This window comes from Bos grunniens, chromosome 17 (genome assembly GCF_055505025.1).
Source record: "Bos grunniens cultivar Pamir isolate PY7600 chromosome 17, Bosgru_T2T1.0, whole genome shotgun sequence".
NCBI classification, from domain to species: Eukaryota; Metazoa; Chordata; class Mammalia; order Artiodactyla; family Bovidae; genus Bos; species Bos grunniens.
The window spans coordinates 42379762-42393100 of record NC_141181.1 but is presented as its reverse complement, the minus strand read 5'-3'; the positions used below and the strand labels follow the sequence as shown (position 1 = coordinate 42393100).

At 36.0% G+C, this 13339-nt stretch overlaps 1 protein-coding gene across 2 annotated transcripts in view; it reads left to right on the top strand.

Annotated features, from left to right (window-relative positions):
• GLRB (glycine receptor beta) overlaps positions 1–13339 on the top strand; it is a 91402-nt gene that overhangs the window by 57858 nt on the left and 20205 nt on the right. For both annotated transcript variants that reach the window (XM_086345952.1, XM_086345953.1), the window contains 4 exons: positions 1428–1657; positions 1766–1848; positions 3827–3967; positions 8908–9060. In XM_086345952.1, the coding sequence (XP_086202078.1) occupies positions 1428–1657; positions 1766–1848; positions 3827–3967; positions 8908–9060 (607 nt within the window). The remainder of the gene's footprint in view (positions 1–1427; positions 1658–1765; positions 1849–3826; positions 3968–8907; positions 9061–13339) is intronic.

Genomic DNA, 13339 nt, shown 5'->3' with positions numbered 1-13339 from the left:
GGGAGGCCTGGCGTGCTGTGAGTCATGGAGTCGCAAAGAGTCGGACACGACTGAGCGACTGATCTGATCTGATCTGAGTAATAATATTAAATCTTATTATTTAATAAAAGATAAGATATTATCTCTTCCTATTTAAATATTTACATTTTGATTTGAAGTTGATGATCTGTTTCATTTTGATCATATCAAAAGGCTATGGATAGATAATATTTTGTGAATTTAGAATACTTGAAATAAGGATGCTTAAGCCCAAAGTGGTTTACACCTTGGACATTTTTGTGCATATTCTCAGTTCAGCATCTAAAATTAAAATCAAAAGACCTGAGCATGATGCCACAATGCTAAGTTTGACTTTATATACTAACAAGCCAATGTGGGTCAGAATGCCATTTCCCTGGCAAATAAATGTATTACGGTGTTAAATATGTTTCTAGGGTCATATATTCTTAGAATCTCTGTGTCTTGATATAATTCAGCTTTTACAAAGTTGTAAAATTAAAACTTTGGACAGAGGTAGAAAACTGAGGTAAGCAGCTATTTAGTGGATTTCCAAACCTTTTTCTACTATTGTTGAATATAGCATCACATGTACAAATTTTGTACATACTTTTGTACATACTTTCTACTCTTTTGCATAATCCAAATCTTATTTGAATATCTCTCTAATCATTTACTTATATGAGTTATCGAGGATAATTTTTCTTTTCTTTCTCAAATATATATACAATCCAGTGTTATATATAGTTTTATTTTTATTTATTTTACTTTTATTGAAATACAGTTGATTTGTACTGTTAATTTCTGCTGTACAGCAAAGTGATTCAGTTATACATATGCATATTCTTTTTTCATATTCTTTTCCATTATGGTTTATCACTAGATATTGAATATAGTTCCCCATGTGCTGTCCAGTAGGTGCTTATTGTTTATTCATCCTATATATAATAGTTTGTGTGTGCCAATCCCAAACTTCTACTTCATGCCTCCACCACCCCCCTTGTAGTTTTATATACATATAAATTATTTTTGTAATTTGCTGTTGAGTAAAAGACAAGTGAAATATTTTCTCTTGGCTTTTTATTTATTTTTAACTAAAATTTATCCTACTTTGGGGGGAAGAAAAATGGTAATATATAGCAGTCCGTATGCTTTTATGGCAATACCAACTAACCCCCTGGTACAATTTGTGTTAGGGTAAAGCAATTATCGGTAAAGTACTGTGATGACACTTGAACTTGCAAGTGCTGAGAGGATGTCTGTAGAGTCATTAGAAAGACACAAAAGATACCCGAGCTATTGTGACCCTACTTGATGTCAGACGAGCAAGCATGTTTGGGCTGCTAATCTTTGAACCCTTTTTATTCTGGTGCTGAGCGTGTTCTTAAAAATAGCAGTAAACACACACATGCACGCATAATTTTTTCCAGGATTATAGAGTCAACATCTTCCTGAGGCAAAAATGGAACGATCCCAGGTTGAAGCTCCCTAGTGATTTCCGGGGCTCGGACGCCCTGACCGTGGACCCCACAATGTACAAATGTCTGTGGAAACCTGATTTATTTTTTGCAAATGAAAAAAGTGCCAATTTTCATGATGTCACCCAGGAAAACATCCTTCTCTTCATTTTTCGAGATGGAGATGTCCTTGTCAGTATGAGGTACTCTTTTTATGGCTTATATTTGTGGATTTATAGTTTTCTTTAAAAATCAGTGTGTCACCGAGGCATGTGTTAAACGAGTTCTAAGACCTCTGCTTCTGCTTTCAGGTTATCTATTACTCTTTCCTGCCCTTTGGACTTGACCTTGTTTCCCATGGATACACAGCGTTGCAAGATGCAACTTGAGAGCTGTATGTAAATGAGACCCTAAGTGACTATAGGAATAAAATGCTTAAAATTTTGAGACATTACGTGCTACTAATATCGTAGATAACAATGCTGAAGCTAATGCTTTTGACTGTAAATAGGCATTAGAATTGGAGAAGGGAAAGACTACCCACTCCAGTATTGTGGCCTGGAGAATTCCACGGACTGTATAGTCCAGGGGGTCGCAAAGAGTCGGAACAGACTGAGAGACTTTCACTTCACTTCATTTCAGGCATTAGAATGGTAGCTCAGAAGGTAAAGAATCCACCTACAATGTGGGAGACCTGGGTTTGATCTCTGGGTTTGGAAGATACCCTGGAGAAGGGAACTGCTACTCACTCCTGTTTTCTTTGCCTGGAGAATTCCATGGACAGAGGAGCCTGCCAGGCTATAGTCCATGGAGTCCCAAAGAGTCGTACGTGACTGAGTGACTTTCAGATCACTTCAGGCATTAGAATAATTTATGTAGGGAAATTATAAATTTTATATTTTTAATATTTTATATTTTATTAGAATTATGTTTTACTATATAATTTGTACTAAGATAATCTTTTTGATATTTTGTTTTGGCATTTTATTAGTTTTTTTTTATTTCAGTTGAGTTATTTAGGTGTAGTTGTACAATTCTAACTTATTCCAATTGCCATCTTCATCTGAATTAGTAATATAGACAAGGTAAAGGAGAAAATGATGTCTGTCCTAATAACTTTTCTAATGTTAAAATAATGTTAAAACTATATTTATCACAGCAGAAAATTTGGAAAACCCTGAAAAAAAATTAACTAAATGTTACCAAGCATTCACTTTCTATGGCTCTATAAAAAGATTGTTTACAAAATTGGATTTTGGATTTTCTTTGCTTCTGTGATCATGTATTTTTCAGTTTCTGAAAGATATATTATGTCTTCACCAAAAGGATTAGCTCTAAAATATGGTAAATTGCTATGAAGCTTGTCAGGTGAAAATAAAAGTAGGTAATAAAACTTGAAAAACTAACACTAATGTAAGGAGTCTTCAGCCTGAATACCCATATTCTGTGTCCTATTTCTACAGAGAATAACTTTATAAAATGTATTGTATGCACTTGATGATACACTTTAAAGTTACTTACTGGTTATTTGTTGTTATTGCTATTTATTTTTAATTTACTGAAGCTGGATCCTAAATTTGAGCAATATGTATTGCTTTCTGACTATAATTTGAGATTTTGCAGATGTAAGTGTATGTATGTACCTGTGTATGTGTTGTAGATGTGTGTCTGTGTATCAATATATATTTGTATAAATTTCAAAGGTATATATATATATTCACTTCTGTTACTGTATACACTAAAGTATGGCTTTTAAAAATACAGGCATGAAAGAGTTGAATGGTAGGCTGTTAGATACCATAAGCCCATGGGCCCTTGAATTATAGCCAGGTTACCTAAGCCCACAGGGTGGGCTCCCGGAGGCACTAGCGATGGAGAGATGTCCCTTTGAGGAGCTGTTTTATTGTTTTTCTGAGGCCCTGCAACTCCTTTAGGGAAGTTGGTAGTTAATTCTTCCAGAAAATTTGTTTTGGTGCTTAAGTTTTTCTGAAAACTTCCAGGTAGCATATGGGCATAATTTGTAAATGTTTACATTCAGGAAGCTAGTATCACTTATTTCCTACTATTTTGTTGATGACAGTTCAGAATTCTGACAAAGACAAATGTACTACCATTTTTGACACCCTGGGATTTTACTTGCCATATGCTGATTACTTTAGCTTGTCCTTTCTTTAAGCCAATTATCTGTAACTTTTGTATGAATACTTGCATTAGTGGCCATAGATTTTTACCTCTTTACATTTCTAACGGAAGTTTCACGTAAGAATGGCCTATTGTTTTACCATTTCTATGTTTAATATTTGGATGTTTCAATATTGAAAAAGTGTTAATGTTATATCCCAAGCTAGTATTTTGTTTATTTTTGTTTATAGTTGGTTACACAACTGATGACTTAAGATTTATCTGGCAGTCGGGGGATCCTGTCCAGTTAGAAAAAATTGCCTTGCCTCAATTTGATATTAAAAAGGAAGATATTGAATATGGTAACTGCACAAAATACTATAAAGGCACTGGTAAGTAATGTCCTTTAAATTAAACAAAATGAAGTCCTATTCCAAAGATTTATTTCAATACTGTATATGCTAAGGACAGAATAGAGAAAACTAGTTAAAAAATAAGTTCAAAATTTATAGATGGTTCATACTGATATATTTAAATCTTTCATAAAATTACATTCACTAAAGTTAAACATTTTTTTTACTCAGTAGATAGTTTTGCTTTTCTTTATGTAATTACAAATAAAAGAGTTTTCAATTTTTATTTTTTTATTTTATTTTATATTTTATTCTCCAGGCAGTGATATTCTTAGATGTTGCCAAGAAATTCTGTTTTGGGAAGGGCCAGACATTATGGGTGTGAACATGTAACCCATTTATAGTCATCTGCTGTCATTAGGGCAGTTTTTTGATGTTAGTTTTTGACTGCATATTCTTGATTTTCAAAAGCATTCATCTTTATACTCTGCAGGAAATAATTAGCACATGAGGTAATTGGGCATTGGTAAATATTCACTACATAATATTCTTGGCCTAGGTTATGGAACAGCCGATTATGAAATCTCAACAAGTTAATCTCATTCATTAAATTACATCAAGCTTTACAGAAGTGAAAATGCAGTACTCACTGATCAATACTTTCATAATATGATTAGTATTCAAACCTTTGTGTCTCCTATGGTAGTTATAGGTTATTGAGGACTTTAGATATTAAATATAGTGCTATTGCCCTTAGCAATGTAAATAAAACGATGATTGATTTTGATCATTACATTCGTATCAATAATCTGTCTAACTTGTAAATTGCCATACAGTTCTAAGTCTATATCAGGAAGTAAATCAAAGATATTTATGAATAGATGAAATTAAAGTTTAAGTTTTTGCAACATTTATGTTGACTTTGCAAAAGTAAAAATATATAGTGTGATTGTGGAAAATTTATAGAGATCAAATGTTTGCACTAAAATTCTGCCATTGTGACATCATTAAGGAAGGACAAGATATGACTTAAAACATTCCTATCTGACACTAGAATAGAAGCATGAACAATTGCATATTTGCATCATTGTAATAAACATGACACAGGCCAGCTCGGAAATAGTTAGTTTAAGCATCCATTATCACTGACGTTCAAATAAATTAACAGATTATATAACACTTATATATAAAGAGTGCCTTCTCTTGTAGAGTTGATAGTATTTTAGGACAAGAAACAAAATAAGCAAATACACTACTGAAAGAATTGCCAATTTTTTTTAATGGAAAAAAGGAGCACTCTTAAAAATTTTGCCGTCAGTGTACTCAATGAAGAAATCATAGATTTCAGTGATTGTTGGATATGGACATGATCTTTTTGCTCATTCTGAGACAGCTCCTGTATTGAACACAAAAAATACCTAAAACACTCGGTGAATGTCTTACTGAATGTCAAGGACAAATCCGTGTCAGCTGTGACCTGGGCACAGTGTTCCTTCTCCTCTCTCTGCTCCTCACTCAAATTATAGAGCCTGACTACAGTTTTTAGGGATTTTTACAAATCAAACGAAAAAATGAACTTGAAAGCCAATAGAGGTATTTTTGGGAGGATTGTTGTATAGAAACACATTTAGTAGATGGCTTTTTGAGTTCTTGCTGTAAGGCATTGTTTTAAGTGCTTTGTAGGAATTCCATAATTTAGTCCTCACAGGAATGTTATGAGTTCAGTGAGTGCTATTTTACTTGGAAAATAGTTACCCACATCCAGATTATATGCTTCACATTCTAAAATGAATAATCTCTAAATTGTCTTGAGAAGCTTGAAATATCTTTTATTGAAGTTTTAAACTTCATCTAGAGATGAAAATAAAATTAGTAATTTTATATCTAATTTTATGTAGTATAAAATTATGTAAAAACAAAGTTGAAAACTCTGGTGTTATTCATTTTTTCACCTTTAAGCTCTGAATTTAAAAGTTTTCATTTGGGGATTCAGCAGTAAATAAAGGATAGATCCCTGCTTTTTTATAGAGCCAATGGCAGGCAAATAAATGAAATATAATCCCTTTTAGTTCAAAGAAGGAACTAGGGTGTGCTGTGGTGGAGAGTATTCGGGGAGATACTCAAGATTTATGATTAGTAAATCTTTCCTAGATTTTTGTGTATGGTATTTTTGGTTTATCATAAATGAGTCAATTATATATCATTATTTACAGAAAATAACAAAAACTCATGGCTAAGAGAGTAATAATTGAAAATATATTTCAGTAAACATGCTTTATCAACATTTATATGAATAATTGTATGTATATAAGAAACATTTTAGTGTTTGGATAATACTTAGAAATATATGTAGAAAAATAGAACATTCAAAATATATGGAATGCTTAACAGTGTAGAATAGTGGATAAGACAGAGGGCAGCATGTACAAAAGGATGGCCAATACTTTGTTTAATTTGTATAAAATTATCCAAAAATCATGATTTGGCTTTAACTTTATTAAAAATTACTGTTTCTGTAATTATAGAAATTACAGAGGTGGAGAAAAATATGAGTATGAAAGTATAATTCCAAATTCAATTTCTATACTTACATTGGAAGCCCAAGTGAATAATAATCAAGTAAAGCCTCATAGGAAATAGTAAATTGAATTCGCCAATGAACATTTATATCAATTAGCTGCCCACCTGCCTCTCATAAATTTAACAGTACCACGAAAAGATCAAAAAAGATCAAGAAATGTTTCTGATAAAAGCTTATGGAGCAAATCACTGTTATATCCAAGCATGTATTTCTCTGCCACATGCATCCAAGTCCTGGGAAGTTCCCCAGCGGGGTGCCTTCAGATGAAGGACTTAAGTTTCTAGGCTGTCATCTATATGTGAGGGGATAGGATACAAAATGCATTTGAAAGTAAGCAACCTTATAGAAAATTATTACGATCTTTGTGACAACCTAGGCTCCTAAAGATACATAGTAAACACATATGTGTCCTTCCCTACTTCATAGGCACTAGATGGGAGTGGAATTAGTTACCTTGAGCAAGTGGTGCTCTTACAAAGCAAGGTACTTCAGAACCACTCGTAGGAAACACTGTGGGCCTTCTTGATCACAGCAAATAGACTTGTAAAAGATGACATTTTGGAAGTTTTGTGCATGATTGTTAGTTGGAAGCTTTTGTTCTTATTTGTCCAGGAAGGAAGTTGAAATAAGAGATGGGCATTGAATAAGGAGAGGAAGTTTCCATCGGTTTGCCCTTCATGTCTTCTTAGAACCTGTGCACGATTTTCACAAATTTCTTAGTTTAATGAAATTAAAGGGAATGGCAACCCACTCCAGTATTTTTGCCTGGATGATTGCATGGACAGAGGAGCTTGGCAGGCCACAGTCCATGGGGTTGCAAAGAGTCGAACACAACTGAGCAGCTAACACTTTCACTTTCAGTGAAATTAAAATTTAAAAAAGACAAACACTGTGCATTGCTTTTTTTGATATAATATGGAAACATTTGGCATAATTAGAATTTACTTCAGTTCATATCAGCTCTTTATATTTGTTATGTATTAGCCCTAATATCTTTCTAATCTCTCTGAGGTATCGATCATTATAATTCACATTAGGAAAAGGATAGATTTCTGATCTAGGTTATTTGATAAAAGGATAAGAATAGCCATTCTTTTATTCAACAGTTTTTAACATGTGCATTGTGTGCAATTACTACTCTGGATACTACTAACGAATAAAAATGACGTGACAACTATTCTAGCATCTGAAGTATATGTCTTCTTCCCAACTAGCAAAAAGGGATAAATGCAAGTTTTTATTTTTATTTTATTTTTTTAATTTAATTTTATTTTTTAACTTTACAATATTGTATTGGTTTTTCCATATATCAACATGAATCCGCCAGAGTTATACACATGTTAGCATAGTAAAAAGTAATATTGCCTTTTGCCCCATAATTATTTTATTTATTCACTGTTCATTCATTTGTTTTGACATTTGAAAATAATTTTGTACAGTTTAAGCTGAGCACAGCTGAAAATATTTTAACTTTTTGAAATTCATACATAACCTTCCTTTTGTTGAATGGGAAATGACATTTTCATCTAAAGTAAGCATTAAAATAAAGCATCTCAGACATCTGGAAATGTCTCTTCTATGCCAATGCCGCGAGAATATTTGTGTCACTTATTTTCTTTCTCCAGTCAGCAAAGGCTATTATGAGGCGGCCCATAATTTGTGATTAATTTGGGAGACTAGTTGATATCATGGTAGCTCTAGAATGATGTTGTAAAGTGGTGTCTGCTTTTGTCTATGTCTGTGAAAGTGAAATCCTTTCCCTCGATTAGGGAACATTCAAGGTCCTGGAGTGGAGCCAGGGGAGGCTTGGAGAGATGTCAGATGTCTGCCGTCTGTAACCTTTTACCTTCATGGACTGGGGACATTCATTTCTTATCCTTGCTAATGTTTACCTCTTACACTATCTTCAGGGTTAAAGTATAAATATGCATATGAGCTACTGTAGTGGGCCAGTCCTCCCAGATAAGAAGTGGTTCACAAGGCTGAAAATTATGTTGACAATGCATAATCCAGGAGTGTTTCTTTGTAGACTTGCGCTGCTTCGATTTGCTGTTCCCAGGGGCTCTCAGAGTACCCAAGGATGATAAAAAGTTTAAGTCATTGAAAAATCTCTGAACAAAGACTTAAAAGCTGAGACTGGGTATCACAGAGCAGCATGGAAGTTTGCTTCTCAGTCTCATAATGGAGTTGCAAAAGGTTGGGTGAAACAGGTCCCATAATTCCATCCTCTTATATCACATAAATGATGTATATTTACAGAAAAAAATACTCCATTTTTGGTGGGGTTCACTTTGTGAAGTTGCCTCAAGCAGCAATGACTCCTGATTTACGTGCACACTGTGATTTTGCAGTCGGATGTGCCAGGAACCTCACTCCTGTTTGCCTCTGTGTCTGGCAGGGTACTACACATGTGTGGAAGTCATCTTCACCCTGAGGAGGCAGGTGGGCTTCTACATGATGGGCGTCTATGCCCCGACCCTGCTCATCGTGGTTCTGTCCTGGCTTTCCTTCTGGATCAACCCTGATGCCAGTGCTGCCAGAGTGCCCCTGGGTAAAGTGTCTCTCTCTGGGGGTCAGGAGCGTGCTTGCGTCTTTATAGAAGAGACTGCGTAGTTTTGAATTCATACTAAATCATTTAGAAACAATGAGTCTTGGAATGGTTTGTAACCTTTTCCTCAGACTTTCTCCAATTCTTGACATTGAACTAGATTTTCTCTCTGTTTATGCATTCTATAATTAAGCCAAGTTTTCTCTTTTTGTGTCCTTGGGGTATTTTAAGCAGTTAATCCACCCTAAATTGATGCTCATGAAATAACTATTAATAAGCGATTTTCATGGATAATGGAAGCCTAAAATCCCCAGTAGTGCCAAGCTTAAAAATGAATGACTATTTGAGTAGAAATCTTTCTAAATCATTTTATATACCATCTCATACTTTTCATCAGGGAATGTGTAATAACATTTATCGTTTTAAAAATGACTTGGCATCATTTTCCTGAACACTAATTATTGTGTGCATACCATCAGGAGAGCTAGAGAAAATAGGATCTGGTGATCCTATAGATATGTATCAAGCCTGTTTGTTATTTTTAATGCTCTGTGACATAGAAACACCACTAGCCAGAGTTGGAAATTATATCTGTATTAAGGCTTAAATAGTCTTTGGTTGGGAAAATAATTGAGAGCCTTTATTCTGGGTAAAGTGAATAAACTTTAAAGTAAGAGCATCGTAACAACACATTTTGATTGCTTGGAGAGTTTTGAAATTTGTCATTCATATGTATGTGTGTGTTTTCTGAACATCACATGAAACTTACATAGGTAAGTCTGTGAAATATCTGACCTCTCAGCAACCTGATTAGTTTCAGGATTTTATTTTTTTTCTATCATCAAAAAGGCCTTGTGCAAGCCTCCCTCCTGACTTACTGGAGGAACTAAATACAGATATTAAAGAATAGGAAATCAGGAAAGAGCCAATGAAAATGACAATTTTATCCAGATAAGAAATTTGGTGATTTTTCTCTAATAAAAACCACAGAGACCAGATCTATATCTTAATAAGCAAAAAAAGTGAGAAATTTCATCCTAAGAATTGTGTATCTCTAAGGAAGACAATATAATTGCTAGATTAATCCTTTAGGAAAGTAGAATTAACTTTGTAGATATTGTACTGGGACTAAAATACCTCAAAACTTGATTTAAAGTCTTATGCTTGTCAAAAATATCATGCTTTTCCCTTAAATTGCTAAATATTCTGTTTATTAGAGTTATCTTACTCTCATGAAGTGATATAAATTGAAATATCAGCCTTCCAAGGATGCTCTGGAGACATCCCAATCTCTGGCTTGTTTTTGGAGGAAACTCTCTGTAAACCCTCATCTCTTATAGGACTTCTGATTATAAAATTCTTGAGCTATCACTTAGCATCCAGCAGACCCACTATTTGGAAAGAAGTTAATGGTTAAATATCGATCTCTAGAATCAAACCAGGTCTGAATTCCAGCTCTGTGCCTACCAGTTGTTACAACTAGCCATCAGATCCAGCCTCTACGAACATACTCTTGGACATCAACAGGGATGAAAAAGTACTGCAGGGACTTTTGGAAATTTGGGGAAAAAAGTGAGTGTTAAGCCCATTCATGAGTTCATAATGTGCCTCATTTACATATTACTTTACAAAGCACTTAGACACATTCTAGTTTATTCAGCAGATACCTATGGAGCACTGACTATGGGCTAGGTACTATGCAAAATGATGGGATGTAAAGTAAGTAGTGAATAAATAGTTTATAAAATAGATTTTTAAAAGCACAACTCAGCCTCAGTGAATTTATGCGCTCTTGGGAAGAAACAGACACCAAATAAGTACAACATAGAATATATAAGATGGAGACACAGAATGGAAAGTTGAGGGCAGCAGCCTGCTTGTGGAGAATTGCCTCAATAAGAAAGTGATGTTGAGAAGAGCAGGAAGGAGGGGAGTGAATGGACCACTATAGATTTCTAGGAAGGGAGTGACTGGTCAGCAATCAGGGGAGCATCCTTGAGGCAGAAGCCTGCCTAGGACACTAAGGAATCCAGTAAGAGAAGGGGGAATCAGTAGATGAGGTCAGAAAAATAACAGCGGTGAGAGATGGGCTATGGAACACTTCTTAAGGAATTCTGGTGACTTTGGCTTTTATTCAGAGTGAAATGTGAAGGCCCTGAGAGCTTTTGAGTCGATCTGATTGAAATTTTAACTGTTTCTCTTTACTTCTTTGTTTAGAATAGGCTGAAAGGCAGCAAAGGCGGCAAAAATAGAAGCAAGGAAAGCAGGTAGGAAGCCTGAAATAATCACTGGTGTGAACCAGGGAGTGTTAGTGGAGGTACTTATGAATATTAGATGATGGATGTGGTAGAGAGAGATTTGTAGATGTGTTGCATGTGGGATTTAAGAAAGTAGAATAAACTTAAGAGGTGAAATTGCCATTAACAGAGGTGAGTAAAGCTTCAGGTAGAGTAGTTTTGAGAATGTGGGAAGGTTCTGGATGCACTGAGTTTGAGATATCTGTTAGGTGGAGATAGCAGGTCTTGGAGAAAACAAAATTGGAGATCTGAGTTTGAGATTTCTCAGGATTTAGATGGTATTTAGAGGGGTGAGTGGAATGGAGATAGCGGAGTCTCAGGGCTAAATCCTTGAGATTGAGAAGATGAGGAACAACCCATGTGATGTGGTTTCCTAGAATCCTGCCAAGTGGATAATTATGTGTTTTCAGGGAAGGAGAGTGACCAGTCAGTGCCCGTAGGTCAAGGCCAGGGCTAAAGATTACCCTTGGCTTTAGCAGCCTGGGGAGTTGCTGGCGTGCAGGACAAAGAGTGTCCATGGAGTGAGGAGAAGGAGAAAGCCTGGTGGGAGTGACTTCAGGAGTGCCTAGGAGGGGGACCTGGAGATGGGCAGTGTGAACAACTCGTTGGACACTGTTAGGTGCCAAAAGTAAAAGAGGATAGGTAAATGGTAGGGGTGGGAATGGGAGTCAAGAAGGTTTCTGGTTTTGTTTTTTTTAAGGCAGACTGTCAGCGCATGGTTATTTTTGGTGGAAAATAATCAGTAGGAAAGGAAAAAATTAGCAATGGAAGAAATGCAGCAGTAGTGAGGGAACATGAGTGGTAGGCAAGGGAGAGACTGGACTTTGCTAAAGTCAATTTTTCCTTGGGGTCAGCAAACTCTTTCCGTAACAGACTAGAGAGTAAACATTTTAGGTTTCTGTTGAGATCCCCAAATCTTCTATCATAGTGCTAAAGCAGCCTTAGAAAATACATAGCTGAAGAAATGAGAATGTATCCCAATAAGACTTGATTTATAGAAATAGGTGGTGAGTTACATTTGCCCTGTGCATTGAGATGACTGACCCTGGTCTGTAGGGTCAGGAGAGAAGGCAGGGCAAGTGGGCATAGACAGAGAACGTGGACAAATGTGGTCGTGGGGCTTGTCATTGAGTTTGATTTTTTAATAAAGTAGTAAGAAAGATCATGAGTTGCAGGTGTGGTGGGAGAGAGTGTTGCAGGATTGAAGGGAGAGACAAAGTAGTAAAGGAACAGAGGAAATACATCCTGACTACCTGGTAGGATCCTGGACCTCTTGACGTCAATGATCATAAATTTAAAGTGGGATCGGTCAGTATGTTGGCAGTGTATGTCATGGCTGGGCTTCCCCATGGAAGGGCTTCCCTTCCCTATACCGTTCCCCGACGGTAAAGAATCCACCTGCATTGCAAGAGACCTGGGTTCGATCCCTGGGTCAGGAAGATTCCCTGGAGAAGGAAATGGCTACCCACTCCAGTATGCTTGCCTGGAAAATCCTATGGATAGAGGAGCTGGCAGGCTGCAGTCCATGGGGTCCCAAAGAGTCAGACACAACTAAGCTAAGTGCACATGTCATGGCTACAGTCTGGTAATCGTGTAGTTAACTTCTCCACTTGGTGGGGGTTTCAGTATGTACATGACGGCTCACAAGATATGACTTAGAATATTATCTACAGCTTTTGAGAAGGAACTAAAGGTTCTTGTGCATGCATGCACACATGCTTAGTCATGTCTGACTCTTTGTGACCACGTGGACTGTAGCCCACCAGGCTCCTCTGTTTATGGGATTTTCCCAGCAAGAGTACTGGAACGGGTTGCCATTTCTTCCTCCAGGGGATCTTCCCAACTCAGAGATAGAACCTGCATTTCCTGAGTCTCTTGTGTTGCAGGAGGATTCTTTACCACTGAGCCACTAGGGAAGCCAAAGGTTTTTGATGATGCTTAATGACTAAACTATTATTATTTGATGTCCTTTGTTTTCTTTTGTT